Source organism: Melospiza melodia, chromosome 10 (genome assembly GCF_035770615.1).
Source record: "Melospiza melodia melodia isolate bMelMel2 chromosome 10, bMelMel2.pri, whole genome shotgun sequence".
Lineage (NCBI taxonomy): Eukaryota > Metazoa > Chordata > Aves > Passeriformes > Passerellidae > Melospiza > Melospiza melodia.
The window spans coordinates 12,822,000-12,849,072 of NC_086203.1; the positions used below are offsets into that span (position 1 = coordinate 12,822,000).

Genomic DNA, 27,073 nt, shown 5'->3' on the forward strand with positions numbered 1-27,073 from the left:
ATTTTTTAAATTTTAAAATACATATTTCAACATTCGTGATTTAAGGCTTTAACCAGTTTTCTAACCAGATCTGTTTTCTAAGGAATTGCAACACTTCTTACCACAACATAATGAGCAAACAGCCTCATTTTGCTCCCAACAGGGTAAACAGGTTAATTAGCCCAGTCAGTAACTAGCTAAATGTTCTCTCCTGTAAGTAAAGCAGTTGTTACAAATTAATATCTGTGGGAAATGGATTTGTAGTGTTTCAGGGCCTGATAGAAGGCTTACACAGTGTGTATTTGTATGTAAACTTTGAGATAAGAAATGCTGATTTAGAAATAATATGGAGTAAGACAGATATTGGTGAGAGAGAAATGGAGTTAGAAAAAAGTTTCAAAAGATGGCTTTGTAAATAAGATTAGATACTTTAGAGAAATAGAACTATGAAATATGCATTTTAGTAAGATTTATGAGGAGTAGTTTTAGATTATTAGTTTTAAGGCATCTATAATATGGTGTGGCAAAAAGCTGATACTCAAGAAATGCTTGTAGTGTTTTGTAATTAAGAAATAGTTAACTTCTGATTGTGATAGTGTGAATTATAACATCTGCATTGTCTCACCCTTCTCATGAGACAGAAAATGGAATAAAGGATTTTAAAATGCCTCTCAGTTGCCCCATCTCTGGGTCAGAAAAAAGTATTGCCTGACAAATATCCATCCAAATATTGCTTGACAAATATCCATCCAAATGTTGCCTGACAAATATCCATCCTAAATATTGCCTGAAAAATACCCATCCTAAATATTGCCTGAAAAATATCCATCCTGAACATTGTCTGACAAATATCCATCCTAAACATTGTCTGAAAAATATCCATCCTAAATATTGCCTGACAAATATCCATCCCAAATATTGCCTGACAGATATCCATCCTAATATTCCCTGACAAATATCCATCCTAAATATTGCCTGAAAAATATCCATCCTAAACATTGTCTGACAAATATCCATCCTAAATTCTGTCTGACAAATATCCATGCAAATATTGCGTGAAAAATATCTATCCAAAATATTATCTGACAAATATCTATTCAAAATATTATCTGACAAATATCCATCCTAAATATTGCCTAACAGATATCCATTCTAATATTCCCTGACAAATATCCATCCTAAATATTGCCTGACAAATATCCATCCAAATATTGCCTGACAAATATCCATCCAAATATTGCCTGACAAATATCCATCCTAAACATTGCCTGACAAATGTCCATCCTAAATATTGCCTGACAAATATCCATCCAAAATATTGCCTGACAAATATCCATCCTAAATTCTGTCTGACAAATATCCATGCAAATATTGTGTGAAAAATATCTATCCAAAATATTATCTGACAAATATCTATCCAAAATATTATCTGACAAATACCATCATAAATATTGCCTGACAAATGTCCATCCTAAATATTGCCTGACAAATATCCATCCAAAATATTGCCTGACAAATATCCATCCAAAATATTGCCTGAAAAATATCCATCCTAAATTCTGTCTGACAAATATCCATGCAAATATTGCATGAAAAGTATCTACCCAAAATATTATCTGACAAATATCTATCCAAAATATTATCTGAGAAATATCCATCCTAAATATTGCCTGACAAATATCCATCCCAAATATTGCCTGACAAATATCCATTCCAAATACTGACTGACAAATATCCATTCAAATATTATCTGAGAAATATCCATCCTAAATATTGCCTGAAAAATACCCATCCTAAACATTGTCTGACAAATATCCATCCTAAATATTGTCTGACAAATATCCATCCAAATATTGCCTGAAAAATATGCATCCAAATATTGCTTGAAAAATATCCATCCTAAACATTGCCTTACAAATATCCATCCTAAATATTGCCTGACAAATATCCATCCTAAATTCTGTCTGACAAATATCCACTCAAATATTGCCTGAAAAATATCCATCCTAAATATTGCCTGACAAATATCCATCCAAAATATTGCCTGACAAATGTCCATCCTAAATATTGCCTGAAAAATATCCAAATTTTGCCTCAAAAATATGCATCCTAAATATTGCCTGACAAATCTCCATCCCAAAGAGCTCTGGAGTGTCCCTTGCTGGTGCCAGAACAAGTCTGGCTCCAGAAGAGCTCTCAGTGCTCTCCCAGTGCCCTGAGCTCTGACAGGGATATTTGACATTCCAGCACAGCTCCTGCAGGACCAGAATAAGACAGAGGGGGAATCATACAGGGAAAAATTGGCCCAGAATAAAAATAGATTGGTTTCCTGCTGTGAGCATCCCAAAATTCCTGAACAATTGCCTGCAGGAAGCTTCTCTGGCACGTGGCCTGGGCAGGACAGTTCTGGTAGGGAAACTTGGCTGCTTGCATGTCTGGCCTCTGCAGCTTCTACAGCAGAGAAATGAAGGAATGACTGAGTCCAAATGAAAATTACCCCAACCTCCAAACATTCAGATCAGCAGCTTCTCCTGAGTCCTCCTGGATGGCTTCAGGCTGTACTGGCATTCTTCTAAAATTCCTAATTCATTCATTTTGCGCTTTAAGAGTTACAGAGAGCTCAAGGAGGAGAATGCTGACAAAAGAAAAACACAATGACAGCAAATTCAATTCTATCTGTGCTGAAAGTCTGAACCTCCAGTCATTCTGACACGGAGCAGGATGAAATCCTAAATTACCTTATTACAAAACAAACCCTCGCACAACAAACCAACACAGAGACAACAATGAAATCATAATTGGATTTGTCATTTCAAAGCATCAGCATCAGATTTCCACATAATGCAGGGTGACATATTCTTATGCTAATAAATAAAGTTAGCAAAGTAAACAAAGGCTGTGTTTCTACTGTAAGGAAATCTGTGAGCCAATGGAGCAACCTTTTCAGCACACAAGAAATTCAATCCCCAAACCACATGAAAAGTGATCTCTCTGGGAATAGCACAGCTGCTAAAATCCAAGGCACTTTTTATTAAATCATCAAGTCTGTTTATGTAAAATGAGGCTCTCTTAAAATGACCTCCAAGAGGAAATGATTTGCTAAGGAAAAATTGATCCCTGCATTGAATTTATCTGTGTGGATGTACGTTTTTATTGTTTTTACATGGCAGTGTTTCCTGAAGTGGAGATAAGGAGAAAATAAGAGGAAAAGTGAAACAAAAAAGCTGCATTTAACAGTTTAAACTCTCCACCATCAAGGTTCCAGCTACTGCTCTTCAACAGGGTAGATCCAACTGCTGTTATTTTTAGAAACACCCAACTTTAGAGCCTCAACTTTGGAAGAGAAAATGCACATTGAGAGTCCTTCAAAACTTGTCAGATGAGATGTACCCAGAAAGCCCAAAGGGAAAAAAAGGATCACTGGAGAAGAATTATTGTGCAAGTTCTCCAGAAATTGCCCCATTATTGTTTGATGGTTCTTTGGAAGGAGGATGAGGACAGTGAAAGAAACAAAAAGAATTTTCTGCAAGCACTTCCTCAAGGTACAGAGGGTGAAATAAACTCATGGCACTTCAAACCATGAGGCAAAAACCCTCTGAATCTCCCTGCTGAGAGATCCCAGGGAAAACTTCTGGAAGTTGCACTCCACAGCCAGAAAAAACTCGCCAGAGGGAAATTTGGAAAGCCACAGGAGAGGGAAACAATGCAAGAGCTGCCCCAGAGAGCCAAGAAACAGCTGGGAACTCTGAGGTGACTCAGGACTGGCAGCACCAGCAGCAAAATGAACAATCTGTTCAAGAAAGAAATAGTAAGAAGCAATTTTTCCCCTTCAATTGTTCATTATTTGTCTGTTTTGTATCACAAACTTGAAATTTTGACAGTTTTGCCTGTTTGGAAAGACATGAAGCTGCAGAAGGCTAAAGGGATATTTATTCAATTTCAGACATCAGAAAGGATTTCTTAAATAATACCAACCTCATTTCTTCCTACAAAGCTGAAAGATAATGACAGTATTTTTGTGATAAGGATTTTTGTGATTTTTTCAGCAATGTCTTGGTCAGTCTCTGCTTGTAATCTTCAGCTGATGGCAACATTTATGTGGTGATAAAAAGAATAGCATGCTAAGAGGTGATGCCAAAGAAATTTAGAAAACAGCTAAAAAAAAAGATTATGAGGGAAAAAGAACTTTTAGCTGAAGTGGGAACAGATTCCAAGTCAAAGAAAATGTTAAAAAGTTCCCCAAAAGTGACCTAGAAATATAAAAATAATAGAAAGCACAAACTCAGCCTTACCTTGGCTGAACAGGCTGTGCACTTATCAAATGCCAGGCTGACTGGAAGAACATTATCAAATCTGGATAAAAATCCTCGGATCTAGAGGATGAAAAGACAAAAATTACATTACTATTTCCAAAATTCAACATGAACTGGACATGTACATTCCAGAAAAATAACATCTACCATGTTCTAACAGTCATTCCCAGTAAAACCTGTAGTGAATTTATACTGAGCACATATTACTGCCCTTTCCCGTGCAAATAATGGCACAATAAATGCAGCTTTACTTTGCCAGAAATAGAGCCACAGCACCATCTGCAGTTGGACTTTCCTGACTGCAAAGTTCCATGAAAAATAAAAAATCATGGTGTGACAGCTCAAAGTGATATTTTTTCTCCATCTCTATAACCTAGAGTCTGAACATTCAATTGCTGTGCATTCCTCAATTATGATGTTAATATGATATTGATAGGCAATTTTAAAATTCCAGGCCACTATTTCTGTTAACAGAGGGAGCTCTGGCAACACTTTGCAGCAGGGTTTGATCACTTCAGTTGGGAACTCTTTGGAGTATTGATCATCCTTTTTATTCTGTTTATTATAAAGACTAGATGTCACCAGGAACAGAACTTCAGTAACTCTGCAATATTAATAATAACACCTCAAATGTGAAATTTTGAAATGGAATTTTTGAAAAACTCTTTAACACGTTTGAAAGTGGAATTTGGGTTGAGATGAAGAAAAAAGTGCTGTATGGTACCAAAACAATGTGAAGACTTTGTGATAACAATAATAAATAAATAAAATCAGCCAATTCACGTAAAAATTCACGTTTGAAAACTCTGAAGAGATTCAAAAAGTGGACTTAAAGATGCTCATAGTGGCAGTTGTGATGGAGAAAAGAAAATTCAGAAATTGCTTTATTCACATGATTTCTGCTCCAAATTCCTGCTCCCAACAAATTCCTGCTCAGTATGTAGCAGGAATTTTGTGTCTATGAGCAGCACAAACACCATGCCAGGAACACCCTGCCTGGGCTGTGAGATGGGTTAATATTATTGATATTTATTTTTTAATAAACATGGAGAATCAGTCCTCTGGGAAATAGAAACAGCATTTTTTAAGGAGACAACATCAATGATGATCAGTTCCCAGCTCTTCAATAAAAGGTTTTACCACCAATGATTTACCTGGTGAGGAACAAGCCCAAGAGAAGTGGGTGGCTCATTCATTCTGTCATCACTGCTGCTGGCCACAGCATAACCACTGCCAAAAACACAACAGGGGAAATTAGAGCAACACAGCACACTCAGAATTTCCAGGCAGCTTCCAGACATTTTGCTACAGCTCAGAGTGAGTCCAGGAATCTGTGTGGAAAGTCTGTTTCATAGGAATCAAGACTCAGCATGATAAATATATATAAAAATCAGTCTGAGACTCATCTGCAACTCCTAAGTCATTTCTTCTCTCCCAGGTTTTAAAGAGAGGAAACAAGTCTCATGTTCAGGGTGCAGAATTCCAGAGTAATTTCTGTGTCACACTCACTGAGTTTTAAATAAGATTTGAAACACAGGGCTTATATCAAAGCCCTTCATGTGCCTGCTACACCTTACTGCATCTCCTCATTGCAGGGAAGGGAAAAGGAAAGGAAAGGGGGAAAAGGAAAGGAAAGGGGGAAAAGGAAAGCAAAGGGGGAAAAGGAAAGCAAAGGGGGAAAAGGAAAGCAAAGGGGGAAAAGGAAAGCAAAGGGGGAAAAGGAAAGCAAAGGGGGAAAAGGAAAGCAAAGGGGGAAAAGGAAAGCAAAGGGGGAAAAGGAAAGCAAAGGGGGAAAAGGAAAGCAAAGGGGGAAAAGGAAAGCAAAGGGGGAAAAGGAAAGCAAAGGGGGAAAAGGAAAGCAAAGGGGGAAAAGGAAAGCAAAGGGGGAAAAGGAAAGCAAAGGGGGAAAAGGAAAGCAAAGGGGGAAAAGAAAAGCAAAGGGGGAAAAGAAAAGCAAAGGGGGAAAAGAAGAGGGGAAAAAGGAAAGGGGGAAAAAAGGAAAAAGACAGCAAATCCAAGATTACTAATATGCTAATAGCAACATTTTCTTCTTTTGAAAGATTCCTAATACCTTTCTGAGGTTAAATTCAGAGAGACAAGAAAAACTTAAGACTTGTTGAAGCAGTTCCCTCCAACACTGCCCATTGCATTAATTTACAGACATCACCCCTGACAGAATTGTCCTTCTTGAGGTGTAATTCCCCCTCCTCACTACAGATTTTGTTAGATTGCTGTGATTTCCCAGAGAACAGCAATGGCTCACCCTTCTGGATGCTGCAGCACAGAAACCATGAGCTCCACTGCCAGGGCTCCAGCCACCATGGCCAGCCCAGGCCTGCTGACCGTGCACTGCTGGTCCAGAGTCCGATCCCTGGTGGACTACAAACACAGACAACCCTGAAGGGAGGGCAGAATAACTCCAAAGGAACCAGCTGCCCTGTGCAAAACACTTCCAGTGCGGTCAAATTCACATCTGTGACCTTCCAAATAAAAATCTGCTATTTCTTTAACTCATGTGCATCAACATGGCGCAGATCCCTTGAGGAAACACCATTACAAATTCAAATAACAATTCAAATTGCAACAAAAGAGAAATATACAATATATAATATATAATATATAATATATACCCTATATATACTCATATATATGTATATATGTTCTACTCACATGCCCTGGTGCCACAACACCATTGCAGAAGTAGCAGATCCCTTTAGGAAACACCATTAATAATTCAAATAAAACTTCAAATTGCAACAAAAGAGAGATAATATATACTATATAATATATAATATATTAATTGTTTGCATAAAGTTCTACTCACATCCCCTGGTGCCATAACACCATTGCAGAAGTAGCAGATCCCTTAAGGAAATGCCATTAAAAATTCAAATAAAAATTTAAGTTGCAACAAAAGAGAGATATTATATATATATATATATATATATATATATATATATATATATATATAAATACATAACATACATACATAATATATTATATATTATATAATATATTCTATATATTGTATAATATACTCTATATATATGCTCTACTCACATACCCTGGTGCCACAACACCATTGCAGAAGTAGCAGTTCCCTTTAGGAAATGCCATTAAAAGCAAATAAAAATTCAAATTGCAACAAAAGAGAGATATATAATATATAATATATAATATATAATATATAATATATAATATATAATATATAATATATAATATATAATATATAATATATAATCACCATTTGCATTAAGTTCTACTCACATCCCCTGGTGCCACAACACCATTGCAGAAGTAGCAGATCCCTTTAGGAAACGCCATTAAGAATTCAATGAAAAATTCGAATTGCAACAAAAGACAGACATATAATATATAACAGAGAGATATATAATATAGAATATAGAATATAGAATAATGTAGAATATATAATATATAATCACTGTTTGCATAAGGTTCTACTCACATCCCCTGGTGCCACAACATCGTTGCAGAAGTAGCAGCCCAGTTTGTAGCCAGGGATATTTGAGAACAGTGAGGATCCCAGCAGATCAGAAGGAGCAGAGGTGTTGCTGAAATGTGAATCACCAGCAGATTCTTGCTGTTTCGGTTTCTTCAGGCCGTGTCTCATAACAACAAAAGTGTCAAATCCCAAGGCAGCATTGATGACCAACTGTGAACAATAAAGAGAGAACAACAGATTTTAAGTGAGCCAAAAAGGGAGGGGAAGAAAAAAGCAGCCTTGAGGGTTTTATTCACTATAAATGCCAAAAAACCCACAGGCTGCAGATGGATGAGCAACCCATTAACTGCATATTTACCACCTTAGCCATAAACAACAGAGCTTCTGAAAGGTGCAGAATTCCAGCTGTCAAGCCCTTAGAAAAAAAACCAAAACCAAAATAAAAGTCTGTTCCAGAAAGTCACAAGGCCTTGTCCTTTTCTGTGCCTTTCAGGGCAATCTGATCTGAATGAATAACTCCCTCTAGTTGTTACACAAACTTGTGACAAAAAAAAAAAAAAGAAGCAACAGCAGCTTCAAGCAATGAAATACCATCTGTTATCCAAAGCAATTTCTGCTCAGTAAGGAAAGCAATTAATGATTACTTATGGGCTTCATCTGCATCTGCTTAGTCACATGGGGAGCAGGAGCAGCTGTGCTGCACAATTCCTGTGTCCTCATTTCCCCTCTCTCTCCACTTTGTGGCAAGTGCACAGAGGAATTTGGAGCACAAATATCAACACAATAATGACTGCAGCCAGTGAAATATAAAGGAAGATGCACTGCTTCCTCTGCACCTCCTGTTGGTAGAAATTCTGCTGCAGCACTTCCTTGTCTTCCATTCTTCCAGCCAGGAATTATTTAAAAGAAGAACTCTGAGGGAAGCTCTGTCAAAAATTAGTCATCTTAATTAACAAGCTTTGAGTCTCATCATCGTTCTCAGTATTTCCAATTATTTTTGCATATTGTTTCAGCCCTGGAGTAGTTTGTTTTTCCTTAGCCCTGAAGTGGAACCCTGCTGTTGAATCTGTGCAATTAAAAGATTCCATCTTCTCACTGCATCTACCTGTAAAACCTGAATAAAGTGTTCCACTACCAAAATATGAGTAAGAGCTGCTATTAGCAGAAATTACTGATATTGTTAAACAATTCCCACTGCAATCAACTGTTTCTTCTCAGTTTACAGGTAACTATTTCATTCTAACTGATTGAGCCTTAATTAAAAAAAACCATCTGGTTTTGATAAAGAGACAATGGAAAAGTACAAGAGACAAATGAAAAAGTATCTTTTGGCAAGGATACATTTTAACAAGCTCCAGTGCTCAGCAGGAGCAGAGATTTAATATCTGACATGAGGATTTAGCATTTGAGGAGTTGGTTTGTCTGAGGTGTTTGTTTTGGGGAAGGACTGCAGGAATGGCAAAGATCCCCAAGGCACTTGAATGGTGGAGTGGGGAAAAGAACTCTTGGCTACTCACAGACCTGGTGGTGTGCATTTCACACAAATCATCTCTCACCACCTTCTTTATTTTCATTTTGAGACCTTTGGGACCAAACTCTGCAGTAATTGAGATCAGCAGGTGCCACACAAACTCACATTTGGAGCAGAGCTCTCATTGGGTGTTTACCAACATAAAATACTGAGCATTTGTTTGGACACCTGGAGATTTCCCTGCTGTTTTTTCAGTGACAGAGTTCCATCTCCTCAGATCTAAGGGATGTTATCAAATCAATCAATTGTGATGCAGACACACTGCACCACGGAGTAACAGAGAAATGTCACCAAAAGTTTCAAAGTTTATCCTCAAAATTATACAAGTGCTGCAAGGAAAATGTAGAGGGGCACTGCTGGCTAAGAAAACATGGGAGGGAAGTTTTGGAGATCATAAAATCATTCTTTCCTGACTGAACCAGACAGGATTAATATAAAACATGCACATAAAACTCCATATAGTGCTGGAAATTCCCAACCATACCATGTGGAAGAGTAGGCTGGCCCTGGCACTTCCCAGCTTCAAACTTTGAAATTTTGAAACTGAAGTTTTGAAAAACTCTTAACACAGTTAAAAGTAGAGTTTGGGTTGAGTTGAAGAAAAAAGTTATGTATGGTACCAAAACAACACAAAGATTTTGTGGTAATAATAATAAAAACTGATAATTAAAATCAGCCAGCTCCCATAATAATTGGGAATTGGCTGATTTGAATTGTTTTAAAACTCTCAAGAAATTTAAAAAGTGGACTTCAAGATGCTCATAGTGGCAGCTCCGAGAGAGAACAGAAAGGTCAGAAATTGCTTTATTCATATAATTTCTGCTCCAAATTTCTGCTCAGTATGTAGCAGGAATTTTGTGTCCATGAGCAGCACAAACACAGTGCCAGGAACACCCTGCCTGGGCTGTGTGATGGGTTAATATTATTGATATTTATTTTTTAATAAACACGGAGAGTCAGTCCTCTGGGGAATAGAATCAGATTTTTTATAAAGAGATAACAAGCCTTGCAAATTTGCTCATTTTGTCATTTCTGTGCTGTTTTTAAACAGCTACAACAGAAAGAATGACCATAAGTGCAAGAAAGGCCAGGAGCATTAAGGAGGAGCTGATGAATTATCAAGTTACACACACTGACATCTGAGGCTGTGACTCAGTGAAGCCCTCACTGAATCTCTCCACTGGCAAAGGGAAGCTCATTTAAGCTATAAAGAAAGAAATCCATTGCTCAGGGCCAGAAATTTAAAAGAAAGGAATTAAAATAAAATAAGAAATAAATGATAATAAAATAAAATAAAGGACTTAAAGGGAGAATGAAAGGGAAGGAAATGAGTGGCTTGGTGGGACACCTTCCTCTTGCTGGCTGCAATGAGAGCAGGAAAGGGGAAAAAGGAGAAGGGAAAGGGGAAGGAAAGGAAATTTCAAGGAAACGAAATTTCAAGGAAATTTCAAGGAAAGGAAAGGAAATTTCAAGGAAAGGAAATTTCAAGGAAAGGAAAGGAAATTTCAAGGAAAGGAAAGGAAATTTCAAGGAAATTTCAAGGAAAGGAAAGGAAATTTCAAGGAAATTTCAAGGAAAGGAAATTTCAAGGAAATTTCAAGGAAAGGAAATTTCAAGGAAAGGAAATTTCAAGGAAAGGAAATTTCAAGGAAAGGAAATTTCAAGGAAAGGAAATTTCAAGGAAAGGAAAGGAAATTTCAAGGAAAGGAAAGGAAATTTCAAGGAAAGGAAAGGAAAGGAAATTTCAAGGAAAGGAAAGGAAATTTCAAGGAAATTTCAAGGAAAGGAAAGGAAATTTCAAGGAAATTTCAAGGAAAGGAAAGGAAATTTCAAGGAAATTTCAAGGAAAGGAAATTTCAAGGAAAGGAAATTTCAAGGAAAGGAAATTTCAAGGAAAGGAAAGGAAATTTCAAGGAAAGGAAAGGAAATTTCAAGGAAAGGAAATTTCAAGGAAAGGAAATTTCAAGGAAAGGAAAGGAAATTTCAAGGAAAGGAAATTTCAAGGAAAGGAAATTTCAAGGAAAGGAAATTTCAAGGAAAGGAAATTTCAAGGAAAGGAAATTTCAAGGAAAGGAAATTTCAAGGAAAGGAAATGAAAGGAAATTTCAAGGAAAGGAAAGGAAAGGAAATTTCAAGGAAAGGAAAGGAAAGGAAATTTCAAGGAAAGGAAAGGAAAGGAAATTTCAAGGAAAGGAAAGGAAAGGAAATTTCAAGGAAAGGAAAGGAAAGGAAATTTCAAGGAAAGGAAATTTCAAGGAAAGGAAATTTCAAGGAAAGGAAATTTCAAGGAAAGGAAATTTCAAGGAAAGGAAAGGAAATTTCAAGGAAAGGAAATTTCAAGGAAAGGAAAGGAAATTTCAAGGAAAGGAAATTTCAAGGAAAGGAAATTTCAAGGAAAGGAAATTTCAAGGAAAGGAAAGGAAATTTCAAGGAAAGGAAATTTCAAGGAAAGGAAATTTCAAGGAAAGGAAAGGAAAGGAAATTTCAAGGAAAGGAAATTTCAAGGAAAGGAAAGGAAAGGAAATTTCAAGGAAAGGAAATTTCAAGGAAAGGAAATTTCAAGGAAATTTCAAGGAAAGGAAATTTCAAGGAAAGGAAATTTCAAGGAAAGGAAATTTCAAGGAAAGGAAATTTCAAGGAAAGGAAATTTCAAGGAAAGGAAATTTCAAGGAAAGGAAAGGAAAGGAAAGGAAATTTCAAGGAAAGGAAAGGAAAGGAAAGGAAATTTCAAGGAAAGGAAAGGAAATTTCAAGGAAATTTCAAGGAAAGGAAATTTCAAGGAAATTTCAAGGAAATTTCAAGGAAATTTCAAGGAAATTTCAAGGAAATTTCAAGGAAAGGAAAGGAAAGGAAAGGAAAGGAAAGGAAAGGAAAGGAAAGGAAAGGAAAGGAAAGGAAAGGAAAGGAAAGGAAAGGAAAGGAAAGGAAAGGAAAGGAAAGGAAATTTCAAGGAAAGGAAATTTCAAGGAAATTTCAAGGAAAGGAAATTTCAAGGAAAGGAAATTTCAAGGAAAGGAAATTTCAAGGAAAGGAAATTTCAAGGAAAGGAAAGGAAAGGAAATTTCAAGGAAAGGAAAGGAAATTTCAAGGAAAGGAAATTTCAAGGAAAGGAAATTTCAAGGAAAGGAAAGGAAATTTCAAGGAAAGGAAATTTCAAGGAAAGGAAAGGAAATTTCAAGGAAAGGAAATTTCAAGGAAAGGAAAGGAAATTTCAAGGAAAGGAAAGGAAATTTCAAGGAAAGGAAAGGAAATTTCAAGGAAAGGAAAGGAAATTTCAAGGAAAGGAAATTTCAAGGAAAGGAAATTTCAAGGAAATTTCAAGGAAATTTCAAGGAAATTTCAAGGAAATTTCAAGGAAATTTCAAGGAAATTTCAAGGAAAGGAAATTTCAAGGAAAGGAAATTTCAAGGAAAGGAAATTTCAAGGAAAGGAAATTTCAAGGAAAGGAAATTTCAAGGAAAGGAAATTTCAAGGAAAGGAAATTTCAAGGAAAGGAAATTTCAAGGAAAGGAAAGGAAAGGAAATTTCAAGGAAAGGAAATTTCAAGGAAAGGAAATTTCAAGGAAAGGAAATTTCAAGGAAAGGAAATTTCAAGGAAAGGAAATTTCAAGGAAAGGAAAGGAAATTTCAAGGAAAGGAAATTTCAAGGAAAGGAAATTTCAAGGAAAGGAAATTTCAAGGAAAGGAAAGGAAATTTCAAGGAAAGGAAATTTCAAGGAAAGGAAATTTCAAGGAAAGGAAATTTCAAGGAAAGGAAATTTCAAGGAAAGGAAATTTCAAGGAAAGGAAAGGAAATTTCAAGGAAAGGAAAGGAAATTTCAAGGAAAGGAAATTTCAAGGAAAGGAAATTTCAAGGAAAGGAAATTTCAAGGAAAGGAAATTTCAAGGAAAGGAAATTTCAAGGAAAGGAAATTTCAAGGAAAGGAAATTTCAAGGAAAGGAAATTTCAAGGAAAGGAAATTTCAAGGAAATTTCAAGGAAAGGAAATTTCAAGGAAATTTCAAGGAAATTTCAAGGAAATTTCAAGGAAATTTCAAGGAAATTTCAAGGAAATTTCAAGGAAATTTCAAGGAAATTTCAAGGAAAGGAAATTTCAAGGAAAGGAAATTTCAAGGAAAGGAAAGGAAAGGAAATTTCAAGGAAAGGAAAGGAAAGGAAATTTCAAGGAAAGGAAAGGAAATTTCAAGGAAAGGAAAGGAAAGGAAAGGAAATTTCAAGAAAGGAAATTCAAGGAAAGGAAAGGAAAGGAAATTTCAAGGAAAGGAAAGGAAAGGAAATTTCAAGGAAAGGAAAGGAAAGAAATTTCAAGGAAAGGAAAGGAAATTTCAAGGAAAGGAAATTTCAAGGAAAGGAAATTTCAAGAAAGAAATTTCAAGGAAAGGAAATTTCAAGGAAAGGAAATTTCAAGGAAAGGAAAGGAAATTTCAAGGAAAGGAAATTTCAAGGAAAGGAAATTTCAAGGAAAGGAAATTTCAAGGAAAGGAAATTTCAAGGAAAGGAAATTTCAAGGAAAGGAAATTCAAGAAAGGAAATTTCAAGGAAAGGAAATTTCAAGGAAAGGAAATTTCAAGGAAAGGAAATTTCAAGGAAAGGAAATTCAAGGAAAGGAAATTTCAAGGAAAGGAAATTTCAAGGAAAGGAAATTTCAAGGAAAGGAAATTTCAAGGAAAGGAAAGGAAAGGAAAGGAAAGGAAAGGAAAGGAAAGAAAGGAAAGGAAAGGAAAGGAAAGGAAAGGAAAGGAAAGGAAAGGAAAGAAAAGAAAGGAAAGGAAAGGAAAGGAAAGGAAAGGAAAGGAAAGGAAAGGAAAGGAAAGGAAAGGAAAGGAAAGGAAAGGAAAGGAAAGGAAAGGAAAGGAAAGGAAAGGAAAAGGAAAGGAAAGGAAGAAAGGAAAGGAAAGGAAAGGAAAGGAAAGGAAAGGAAAGGAAAGGAAAGGAAAAGGAAAGGAAAGGAAAGGAAAGGAAATTAATGGATTGGCAGCACACCTTCCTCTTGCTGGCTGCAATGAGAGCAGGAAAGGAAAAGGGAAGGGAAAAAGGGAAAGGAAAGGGGAAAGTAAGGGGAAAAAGGAAAGGGGGGAAAAGGAAATGAATGGATTGGCAGCACACCTTCAATGAGAGCAGGCAGCCAGCAGCTCTCCCAGGTGTCCATCAGCAGGAACACCACATCTGGCCATTGATGGGGAAGGAAAGGGAAAAAGGAAAGGGAAAAAAAGGAAAGGGGGAAAAAAAGGAAAGGAAAAAAAAAGAAAGGGAAAAAAAAAAGAAAGAAAATGAAAGGAAAGGGAGAAAGGCAATGAATGGCTTGTGGCCCACCTTCCTCTTGCTGGCTGCGATGAGAGCTGGCAGCCAGCGGCTCTCCCTGGTGTCCATCAGCAGGAACACCACGTCGTGGCTCTCAATGAGCTCCTCCAGCTGTGCCACGTCCTTCTGAGCCTGGGCCATGGTCACCTCTGAGAAGTTCACGGGGTGGCCTGGCATGGGGATGCTCATGTTGTAACCCTCAGAGCTCTGGAGAGAGGCAGAGAGAAAATCAGCAGTTCAGAGGGTGACCTTGTGATTAAAGAGGTGTAAAATTCAGCACAGAGCAGAGGACAAATTCAATTCCCCTTGTCAGAATGCAGAACCTCTCTGTGGTACAGTGCTGGGGTTTCTCACTCTGGATTTAGGCAGAACACACTCAAAGTCTCAGCAGGATTAGTAAATCGCTACAAGAACGGAGTGGAGCTGCTCCTGATCCCAGGGGTTACAAACAGCACCCCAATGCCAAGCAGCCACATTTACACATGATTGTGATCAGTGACTGAAAATTGTGTCCTGATTCTCTTTCCAGCCCCTTCCCACATGATTTTAACAGGCTGCAGTTTGTATTTCTGCTGCTAAATCCTGCCTCAGTCACAGCCACGTGCAGCATCACACACACTGCTCCTCATTTTCAGCTCCTCAGGAGGAGAACAGCCTTGGATGATTTTCCTGTAATTCCCAAGCCATGTGGGAATCTGAGACAGCAAAAAGCACTTCTGAGACTTGTCACTGCAGAGCTGCAGGATTTGTTCCTGTGGCAGAAACATTTCCCTCTTCCAGCCCATTACTTGGGCAGGACACACTGAGAGCAAATACTGAGCCAAGAAGCATCTACACAGTGCATGGACAATGCAAACAATTCATTCACTCCTTTGGAAATGTGGCAGCACAAGCTGCCAGAATCTGCTGGAAGGGAAGGGAAGGATGGAGGCCTCATTTATGTCACAGAAGGACAAGCCTTGCCAAAGCCTCCCTGTTTGGCACTGCAGGAAAAATTAGGAACCAAAATACAAAAAACTGGATGAACCGAGCATAAAATTCCATGGGAAGAGAGGAGAGGAAGGTTGGTGGAATGTGCTTTGGCACAGACCAATTAATGATCAGCACAACTCATAAATCCAGGTGAGACAAATGACCAAAAGGATGAACACACATAAATAACAGACAGAAAAAACAGACAGAAAACACAGACAGAAATCACCCTGAGGATAAAAAGAACCAGGCCCATCTAGCAGCTTGCAGAAATGACTGTGGGTAACAGCTGCATTAACCATACCAAAGGATCCACCTCTTTTTCCCCTCTGTACCATCACCAGAGACATCAGGAAATTTTTGGGCAGGCTTTAATTCCAGTGTCATTATCTCCTCCAAAATTCCTGGTAGGAATACAGAACTTAATCCATGTTGTGTATGAATAAAGTGTTCATGGATAACCCATCAAGCCTGTGCTGCTGAAATGCTGATTGATTAGATCAGCTCAATTCACACTGCTGGTGACTTAGGAAGGCCAAATTTATTTGTTTAATAAATTAAAATAAATAAGATGGAATTAACTGCACCACCAAATGGTCAATGTGGTTTGTAAATACTAAAATCCTACCAGAATTCAAAAAAAAAGCTCAATCCAGGCATTGTAGCTGTAGGAATACAGACAAGCCTGGCAACTCCAACAATTTTATTTGAATAACTGTCCCTCAAAACAAAGAGAGCAGTCACCAGCCAAAGTGGCTGAGGTGCATTTGGCAGCCAAACAATGGCAAAAAGAGCTCAAAGAGCACATTGGCATTATTTTAAAGAGGAGTAAGTGTCTATACATATCCCCAAAGAAAGATCTTGCTCATTCCACAGAGTCCCAAAATCTCAGGAATCTAAGAGAAGTTTTAAAATGCCCCCAAATGATCCAAAATATTTAGTTAGCATCTCATAAAATATTAGAATGACATTTAAAAAAGGGGACTGTATGTTGTTCTCTCTGCTGGCTGTTAAAAACCAAGCTATAGCTTCTAATATAGAAAATCAATTTAGAGAAGATTGCAAATTTGGGGTATGAAAAATAATAGGAAATCTCAAAAATACATTTATTTCTTCCCTCAGGACCTGCTCCCAGAGCAGACAATTAATAAATCTGACCTGGCATTACTCAAAGCTCCTTAGGACATCCTAGACAAGAAAAAATTCACTTCACTATCAACAAGCTAAAATTTACTTATTGTTCCTTAATTATATTTCATTACTACAAATATTTACTGTCACCCTGCTCTTCTAAAGTTCTCCTAAGCCTTCTGATGTTTACATTTTTGTATTGGAGTTTCTCATGCACTTTTCATGTAAATAATGATTGGTTTGCATTACTTTCTGGAAGAGGAGAGTATTGATGGACTGTTGGTTTGACCAGTGTGGTTGGAGAGGTGGCAATTTCATCCTCCAATCCATGGTCACTTTTGGAATTCTATAAATATTGAGGTCCAGAAATAAACTAGATTTATTTGCCTTGGACATCTCAGCGTGTGAGTGTCATTCATTTTGTGTCATATTGTGACAATTTACCTCAACAACGTTACCAGGAACAGAAATTTGAAGTAAAATATTTCAGTAGCTAACTGAAATACTTTAGTAACCTCCTGAAATATTTCAGTAACCAACTAAGATATTTCAGTAACCAACTGAAGTATTTCATAAAACCCTACGTAGTGTTTTTAACGTTTAACTACTACAACCCGGAACAGCAATTAAAAGTCACTTTTTTTCTTATTTTTTTTCTTTCCCCCAGTGATAGCAACATGGAAATAATGATTTTACCACTCCTGGGAAGATTTTCTGCAGCCTTTCTGCTGCTGCCAGAGCCTTGGGCTTGCCCCCACTCAGGCAATCCTCGAACTCGTAGAGCGGCTGCCGCACGGGGTTGGAGTAGGAGATCTTTGCATTGTCCACAAAAGTGATTTTCCTCACCCCCCAGCCCTAAAGGAGAGCAAAAGTTAATAAAGATAAGTACAACAGCCTTGGGAAATGTTTTTGTGTGATGTCATACGCTCAACGTTGAGTTTTGTTCTCTTTTTTTAAGCTACAAAAGTTTTTGTAGTTTTTTGAAGTGACTGAAATAAGGGAACAGAAATTTGGTTGCTAAATATCTATATATAATAAATATACAAATTTTATATAAATATATATATAAATAATTTGGTTTTAAATGCTAAATATAGCATTTAACAGAAATCCTCAAACCCTACTGAATTCACTGGAATGGGGTGAACACCCCTGAAAGGAATTACCAGCACAGTTATTTCAAGTGCTTCACTATGAATTTGGTCTTTGTAGCTTGTTAATTTGTTCCAGAATTTATTTTTTTAATATAAATTCAGAATATTCTGCCAAGGTTCCCTTACTTTCTCACCTCAGCAGCTATTGAGAGGTGCCCTTACTATTATAATTATATATATACGTATATAGTATAATAAATATAATATAATATAATATAATATAATATAATATAATATAATATAATATAATATAATATAATATAATATAATATAATATAATATAATATAATATAATATAATATAATATAATATAATATAATATAATATAATATAATAATATTATGTCAGCAGCAATTGAATTATTTATTTCCATTAGGTACAGATCTCTTCCCTGCAATTTCTAATATAACTCATGTGCATTCTGTATATTCTGATGCAGAGAATGCAATTTGGATCTGATGTGTGATGGCAGCTGGACAAAAAAATTAAATTAATTTAGATTTTATGAGAAGCAGGAGATTATTTGTGAGAGGAAGGATTCACCATCAAGGTCCTTGCCACACTGCAGCCCAGGGTGCCAGCTCCCAGCAGCAGACACTTGGCAGCCACAATCTTCTCCAGATCCAGAGTAGGCACCAATCTCCAGCACATCAACTTCAAATTCAGATCCACGGATGATTCTGCCAACCTGTGCCATGGAATACATAGCAACAACTTCTGAACCCTCCTGTGCTTCTCCAACAAAGGAATCCCTCGTATTTCAGCTGAATTAGTTATTTTTTAACAATTTTTTTAAAGGCAAGAATTCAGCAGTATAATAAATAGGTAATATGAAAAACAGACAAGGGCTTCTGAAAAAGTAACAATCTAAAACTAAAATTTCAGTAATAAAATTAATGCAAATATGAAAATAAAAATGATGTCTCAGCCAAGATTCTTGTTAAAGCTGAGTGCTAAGACAGATAATTTGTCCATAAATTTTTGGGTTTTTTTAAAACTACCTGGTTTTCTGTATCCAGTTACACCTGTCCTTAAACTGAAATATTCCACTTGTGCCTAAAGCATCTCTGTGGAAGTTTGAGAAAGAAAATGGCAGATTTTTATATCCATCAGAGCACAGGGTGTTAAAGCCCTCACCAAGCCACACCACCACAGGTCTCAGATTCCTGCAACTTTCATTCCCTCACACATCATAAATAAAATCTTTTCAGCATCCACAAAATTCTTTGTCCAACAAGGATTTAAATTGCAATTGTCAAGGTGGCATTTTACCAACACTTCTTTGGGAAGCTCTTAGATAATTTAATCAAGTAAAGAAGGTCAATAAACCTAAAGAATTAACAACCCTGAGATGAACTTTATTGAATATCTGTGAATACTCTGAGAATTTCCATAAATGCTTCATAAAAATGGCTTTGCTTGATGGGCTGAACCTGAACCATCAGACCAAGAGGTTTTTCCAAGGCAAGGACACAGATGCAGACACTCTGTAACCTCATTCTTTTCAATCCATTGCCCAAACAAAATGATAAAAATTATTAAAGTCACATTTCCTGAGCTCCTTCCTGTCCCACTCTGACAAACCCCAAAGGATGAACTTTCCCCCATGCTCATTTTCATGAACACCCTGCAGGTTATGGAATTCAATGAAATTCCACAGGCCTGTAACAATCTGACCTACATTTCACTCAATTTTAAATAAACGCACTCAGAATTCTCACCTAGAGCCCAAAATTGCCAAGATTTCTGCTGCAGGCAGTGCACTGCATACCCAGTTTTTGGGTATGAAGACAAATTCTAAATATGTGCTCTGTGAAGGCCCTTCCCTCCAAAAGAGAGTCCAAACATTATCCAGTGGATGCTTTACTGCATAATCTTCCCTATTTCACATTTCAACTTGCTATGGATTAAAGTAAAGAAAACTGTGGGAATTTAAAAGATAAAAACCAAACCTTTTTGGATCCATGCATTCACTGAGATTCACCATCCTTGGCCCCATGCTTCCCTTTTGGTTCTTCTCCCATCCAACAGCTTTTGGACAATCTGTTTGAAATATTCAAAACACAAAAGAAAATTAAAAACCCAAACAAAACAAACAAAAACAAAAAAAAAGCAAGAATAAAGGAAAGAAAGAATAAAAACCTTAATATCCTAGGACATAAAAAAATATTTTTTTTTGGACTTAACCCTGTTGGAAAAAGCCTTATTTTAAACCTGCCAGTAAATAACCTGTAGTTTAATTTGCTCTCAGGTGTCCCCTGTGCTGCTTTTGCCTGTTCAGCTTCAAACCCAGCACAGAGCTGGCATCATTCCCCATCAGATCTTTAATGCCAAGCTCAGTAAATTCATAATTCAGTCAATTTTACTAATTTCAGTCATCATTTCATGGTCCCTAGACCCCATCTGCAAATTCAGTGGAGAATTATGTACCTTAATTATATGGAATGAAATAATTTGCAACAAGGACATCTGAAGCATTCAGAACTTTTGGCCTGAGGTAGAGAAAATTTGTGGTGCTGTCCTTTACCTAGAAATTAAATCTGAGATTATGTTTTAATATTTTAAGTTTACTGCTTTAAAATACACCTGGATGTGTCACTATGGGATTAAAGGAACACTCTCATTCTGGGGCAGATTTTTATAATTTTAGAAATTCTCCAGAAATTTTGATCCCATAAATTCACTATCATGTTTTTCCTACCTGAGGGACTGTATACAAATTCAACAAGAAAAAATGAGACATACTGGTGTTTTATTTCGTTTTCTATGCCACCAGCAGGATTTTTCTTAGTTTTCAATTAGAAACACAATTACAGGAGGAACAAATTAAAGACAGAGTATTCTCTCTTCTTTCTTTGTTGAAAAAGGAACCACTTCCTTTAGAGATATTTAACAGAAATTGAAACAATTTAAAATCCATTTGAAACAACTTAGCATAAATAACAACTTTGTAGCAGTAATTTATTTTGCCATGTCAGCAGTGATTAAGAAGGCGAAAAAAAGGGGAAAATGTAGTTTTTAATGGCTTACCTGGGCCCAGGGGTGCCTGTGGCAGTTTGATTTCAAAGATGATGCTGTGGGTGATGTCCCTCACCCCTTGCATGGTCCTGTCTCTGAAGCAGAGCACCTCAAGCCTCTGCAGAGCACTGCCCCTGCCAGCCAGATAAAAGAGAAATAGAGACAGACATGCAACTTTTTTAATGGAAAAGGGATTTGTTTTAGCACCATTTCACACAGCTTTAGTCCTTTGCAGGTTCTGAATGAGCCTTTTTGTCTTGGTACTGATAGTGTTGTCTTTATTATGTACAGAAAGAGAAATAATCCCTGAAGTGTCAGAAAATGACTGGTTTGGTGTGACACAGCTCCAAAGCATTGCCACTGTCAGCCTGTCCTTGCATTCATCCAGCACTGGACAAACTGCAGATTCAGAGGAATAAAAAGCAGAAAAGTACCAGAGCAAACATCAGGTGACATGCTGCGACTTTGCTGCAGCACCAAGATTCTCTGAGTTCTCAATATATATCCTTTTTCCTCCTTATGATTCAAACCCCCAAACAAAAAATGAGAATTCTAGTGCCTAAACCCTTCTCAACCCCAAGACTGTGTAAATGTAACACAGGAAGAAAACCTACTAATATCAATTTTTTAAAGTGTAAGCCTGCTATTACTTGACACTAATTAATTATTTAAATTCACAGGGTATTTTAAATAAGATTTGACACAGCTGGATGGTACTGGCAGGGTGTGAGGCTGGCATTCCCAGGCAAATGCTTCCATTTTAGGATTGTAGGAATTTGTGACTGACAGAAGGAAAAACCAGAATAATGCCCAAAATCAGAATCACTCCAAGTGAATATCAAGGGAAAAAAGAAAATCTCAGGTGGGTGATATGAGTGAAACACCACGGAGAAAATTATCTCATTTCATATCAAGCAATATTGATATTAGTGAAATACCATGGAGAAAATGATCTCATTGCACATCAACCAATAAATAATCTTGGTGGGAAAGAATAAAACAGGTACCATTTGTGGGCTGCCAGGAACAGGAAGTTTCTCAGTGGCCATCCTGGATACTGGGATAAATTACAAGGATCATAAACTCCAACTGTCACCTGCAAATGAAATTATTCAATTGAGAACTCCTCCATCCACAGTCAGGCAAAGGGTATTTGGCATTTTTATTTAAAACTTCTGGCCTACAGACACATTTTGCATATTTATAAATATTTAATCCATGGTCACACCAGGTTTTCCTCAAGCTTTTGCCACAGCTTTGAGATTTCTTCAGTTTGGCCTCTTCAGGGACACTGGATGTTCCCTGCTGTAAATGCATTTTTATTACTTTAAAAACACATTTAGGAGGGAAGCCCAGCAACTGAAGCCATGCTCCAAACCCAAAATTCTGCACTGATTTTGGGATGATCAAAAAGTGACAGGGCACAGGCCAGCAAGAGAACAAATCAAAGGGAAAACAGCACAAAAATCACTTTACAGACACCCTCAGGACACAACCACCGTGCCCAGCTCAGTATGAAAGCCTCAAACCATTCACAGATTAAATATTTAATTACATAAAATTATATAAAATTCTCATTACCTTTTCTCCTTGCTCTTGAAAGAAGCCATCCCACTTTTTCAGCAGGGATATCACAACAGAATTATCATGATATTTGATTAAAAAATAAGGCAGGGCTGTCACCCCCTCCTCCTGGCAGAGGTCATCATAGGCTTTCTGAAGGGCTTGGATCTGAAAGTGCAAACACAACTGAACCAAGAGTTTTAACAATTCTGCACTGTAATGTGGAAGAAATTAAATTTTTTTAATTTTTTTCCTAAAAAATAAAAAAAAACCAAGTTCCTTTTCTTGTCTAAACATGCATTTTATTAATAATTTTGTAATTTTAATGAGCTGGCTCACTCAAGGGATGCCCCTTTATAAAGGTTTTTTAAATGAGTTTCAAAACCAAAGCTGTATCCATAACTACATATTAATATTCATTTTTATATACAGGTTAACATATATATCTCAAAAATAAATATAAAATATATAGCTTAGCATAATCATCTCTTCAAGAACTGTTTGCCATATCTGCACCTAAACTGAGATAATTTAAACAAACCATGGAACAAAAGGTAAATACAAAAACAAACATAGAAATAAAAAAGTGAAGTTTTTAAAATAAATTAGTCTCCAATTAATTCAGGATGTGATGACAAAAAATATTGAGTTTTAAAGCTCACAGGAGTTGTCAGTGGTGCAGAATTCACAATCTTTAGGATTTTGAGTACCTGATTTAGTGAGAACCTGTCCCCAAGACAGACAGGCTTCTGTGTGATCTCAATTCCATCAGGGAAGCAGAGAGCAGGGTAGCAAAACCAGTAATAGAAATGATACTTCTTTAAATCCTAGGGGAAAAAAGAAAAAAGTATAATTAGGTAATAAAGAGACATATCAAAATAAATTATGTAATACTAATTAAAATTAATGGTTTTTTATTTTAACTGTGGGAACCACAGGGGTCTTCACCTCACAATGATTTTAGAAAATCATAAAAATACTACAAGACTTCCATTCTCTGTATATGTTTTAATTTAAGATGTAAACAATGTGTGTACAATCCTTCAGGCTTTGTTAGCAGGAGCATTTAGTAAAGTTTTCAATTAATTAAACATGAAACAGCTACTCTACTTCTACTGATATCTGTAAGGCCATCAGGTAATCTTATAAATTTTTAGAAAATAATATAAAACATATTAATGCAGCATTATTATGAATAGAAAATATATTAATATTCCTAAAAAGAAACTATTTCACTACTTCCACTACAAGTAGGAGACACAAATTATCTGTACTCACTGCAAATGTCAGCAGCAGGAACCTGTTCAGGAGCATTGGGTTCTCCAGGGCAGCTCCAGATTTGATTGATTCCCAGATCTGCCATGGATTGTGGGAAGAATCCAAGGAGGAAATAAAAGGGCAGAGAAACACCAAGAGAAGATGAGAACAGCTGCAAAAATCTATAATTCTTAAAGTTTGGAGATAAACATTCAGTGATTTTTTTTAAACTGAATTTATTCATACAACTATCTGCGTTAAAAGGATTTTAAAGGTCAGACAACAGGGAATTACAAGGCCACAGGAATGCAAAAAAATTCCTAGTTTGGAGTGAAGATATGCATGAAAACTTTGTTACTCAAGGTAAGTAATTGGAGAATCAAGGACAGGTCAAATTAAAGCATCTCAAATTTGACTTTCACCTCTCCCCAGGCCATGACATTGAATTAACTGCTGACAGAGCAGGCAGACCAGCCCCTCTCACCCATCTTTTTCTGGCTTTATCTCAGGTTTCTTGCTCCTGTGGAGCTTCCCCATCTCTCTGTCACACAGATAAATTGCATTAATCTGAGGTTTAAACCAGGCACTGCTGGTTTTTGGGTATGAGCACAAATTTTAAATATATGCTCTACAGAATTCAAGTCCCTGGCAGCTCCAAGAGCATTGCAGAGCTTAAAATGTGTGGAGTTCTCCATGTAGAATTAGTTATCATTAATTAAATCAAATCTTTTGTAGAGAACAGTAAAAAGCAAACACCAAACTCTTCCTTCCAGAATAAGCTAAATCTTGAGGCTACCCAGGACTGGAGTATCCCCAAATTTGGGGCAGAGTGTGAAGCACTTCAAGAGGTAGAAAGGATCTGAAAACACTCAGCGAGTTGATTTTAAATCTCACCTCATTTGCTTCCTTGTCCAGAAGTGCTTTCTTGTCACAGGATTTGAAAGTCTCAAAAGTGTTGGTGTTATACAACGTTCCAAAAGCAGGACAGCAACGTGCTGGTACTGAAGCATTCCTGGGAAAAAGAAGGAATATTTTAAATTCAGCCAGAAGGAGTTAATTTTTTGTGACTCAAAGCAGCCCCTCCACTGCTTTAAAGTTCATTATTAATTTATTCAGGAAAATTGCCTTTTCTGACCTTAAAATGTACTAATACACGACAAAGATCATTGAAAATTGGTCTGAAAAGGATGGTGACTGTGAGAACAAAAATCTTTGGTAAAAAGATTTTTTACCAAAGGGAAATAAACTCCACTCATGAGGAGTTTATTCTTATGTTGAGTTATTTATTCTCATGTAGAATAATTGATTCTCATGTAGAGTTATTGATTCTCATGTAGAATAATTGATTCTCATGCAGAGTTACTTATTCTCATGTAGAATTATTTATTCTTATGTAGATTTACTCTCATGTAGAGTTATTTATTCTCATGCAGAATTATTGATTCTCATGTAGAATTATTGATTCTCATGTAGAATTATTGATTCTCATGCAGAGTTACTTATTCTCATGCAGAATTATTTATTCTCATGTAGAATTATTTACTCTCATGTAGAGTTATTGATTCTCATGTAGTTATTGATTCTCATGCAGAATTACTTATTCTCATGTAGAATTATCTATTCTCATGTTGAGTTATTTATTCTCACATGGAGTTATCTATTCTCGTGTAGAATTATTTATTCTCATGTAGAGTTATCTATTCTCACGTTGAGTTATCTATTCTCACATAGAGTTTCTCTAACTAATATATCAATTTTATGCCAGGAAAGTGTCTCCACACACAATTGAAGGCAAAGCCCAGCCTGTACTTACATATCAAAGGCACTGAACTCCAGTGTCAAGCGAGCTGGCAAACCCAAAGGATCACCTGGACAAAAAAGCAGCAACAAAGCTCCTTTTAAACAAAAACATTGGGGTTACTTCTGTTTTTTGTTGATGTAAATTACAGTGAAACATACAAAACTCCCAGCCACTCTTGGTAGTGTTGCAGAAACATCTGAAATGCGCCAGAGGAGCAGAATAGGCTGAGAGGAGAGGCAGGAATTGGCAGGGCCGGTGGAATTGGCAGGGCCAGTGGGATTGGTAGGGCCTGGTGAAATTGGCAGAGCTGGGTGGAATTGGCAGGGCCAGTGGAATTGGCAGAGCCTGGTAAAACTGGTAGGGCCTGGTGGAACTGGTAGGGCCTGGTGGAACTGGCAGAGCCCGGTGGAATTGGCAGGGCCCGGTGGAATTGGCAGGGTCTGGCGGTCGGTGGGTGCTCACCGTTGTAGTAGTAGCCCTTGATGAGCTTGGGGGTCTCGTCCAGCCGGTACTGGTTGAGTTTCCTCTGGGTCAGCTCGTGCCAGAAGCCCGCGTCCAGCGCGCTGCTGAACGGAGCGAACTGCAGCGGCACCGAACCGGCACGGCCCGGCCCGGCACGGCAGGGGGCTGCTGCGGCCATGGCCCGGCGGGAACGCGGCCCTGTGAACAGAGAGACAGCCGGGCTGGGCACCGGGACATGGACACGGGAACGGGATCGGACACGGACACAGCGGGCACGGCCCGGCACGGCACGGGGCTGCTGCTGCCACGGCCCGGGGGGAGCGCGGCCCTGTGAACAGAGACACTGAGGGGTGGGCACCGGGACACCGGCACCGAACACGGCACAGCCACACGGGAATGGCACCGGGACATCGGCACCGGGACAGCCACACGGGAACGGGACCGGACACGGACACAGCGGGCACGGCCCGGCACGGCACGGGGCTGCTGCGGCCACGGCCCAGCGGGAACGCGGCCCTGCGAACTGAGACACTGAGGGGTGGGCACCGGGACACCGGAACCGGGACAGCCACATGGGAACGGCACCGAGCACGGACACGGCACAGCCACACGGGAACGGGACTGAACAGGGGCACGGACACGGCAGAGGGACACCGGCACCGGACACGGCACAGCCACACGGTACCCGCACCAGCACCGGCCCTGCACAGCGACATGGACGGACAGAGGTCCAACACGGGAAAGGGACCGGACAGGGACACGGGAACGGCACAGCCACACGGTACCGGGACTGGCCCGGAACGTGGCCATGGCACTGTCCCTGTACACAGACACAGGAACGGCACAGCCACACGGCACCGGGACCCGCACAGTGACACGGACTGACAGAGGACCTACATAGCACCGGCACCGGGACCGAACACGGACATGGCACCATCCCCGCATACTGACACGGCCCCGGCCCGGCCCGGGGCAGCCCCCGCCCCGTGTACGCCTGACTGCAGCCCGGGGAGCCGGTGAGGCCCGGGCACACCGACCGCGGGCTGCAAGGGGCAGAGCAGGCACCGTGCCGGGGCTGTGACCCGGCAGTGGCAGTGCCGGGGGCCGTGCCGGTGCCGTGTAGGCTCT

The 27,073-nt window shown here is 38.3% G+C and overlaps 1 protein-coding gene across 2 annotated transcripts in view; it reads right to left on the bottom strand.

Annotated features, from left to right (window-relative positions):
* The window catches only part of ATG7 (autophagy related 7), a 101,347-nt gene extending 75,210 nt beyond the window's left edge, over positions 1-26,137 (bottom strand). For both annotated transcript variants that reach the window (XM_063164409.1, XM_063164410.1), the window contains exons 1-16: positions 25,946-26,137; positions 25,496-25,550; positions 24,577-24,694; positions 23,704-23,781; positions 23,136-23,252; positions 22,444-22,593; positions 21,870-21,958; positions 20,875-20,996; positions 19,797-19,887; positions 18,388-18,532; positions 17,387-17,545; positions 14,600-14,794; positions 7,759-7,965; positions 6,556-6,671; positions 5,447-5,522; positions 4,272-4,352 (exon numbers count right to left, since the gene is read on the bottom strand). In XM_063164409.1, coding sequence (XP_063020479.1) covers positions 4,272-4,352; positions 5,447-5,522; positions 6,556-6,671; positions 7,759-7,965; positions 14,600-14,794; positions 17,387-17,545; positions 18,388-18,532; positions 19,797-19,887; positions 20,875-20,996; positions 21,870-21,958; positions 22,444-22,593; positions 23,136-23,252; positions 23,704-23,781; positions 24,577-24,694; positions 25,496-25,550; positions 25,946-26,123 — 1,977 coding nt within the window. In that variant the 5' untranslated portion in view covers positions 26,124-26,137. The remainder of the gene's footprint in view (positions 1-4,271; positions 4,353-5,446; positions 5,523-6,555; positions 6,672-7,758; positions 7,966-14,599; positions 14,795-17,386; positions 17,546-18,387; positions 18,533-19,796; positions 19,888-20,874; positions 20,997-21,869; positions 21,959-22,443; positions 22,594-23,135; positions 23,253-23,703; positions 23,782-24,576; positions 24,695-25,495; positions 25,551-25,945) is intronic.
* Between the last annotated feature and the right edge of the window lie 936 nt (positions 26,138-27,073).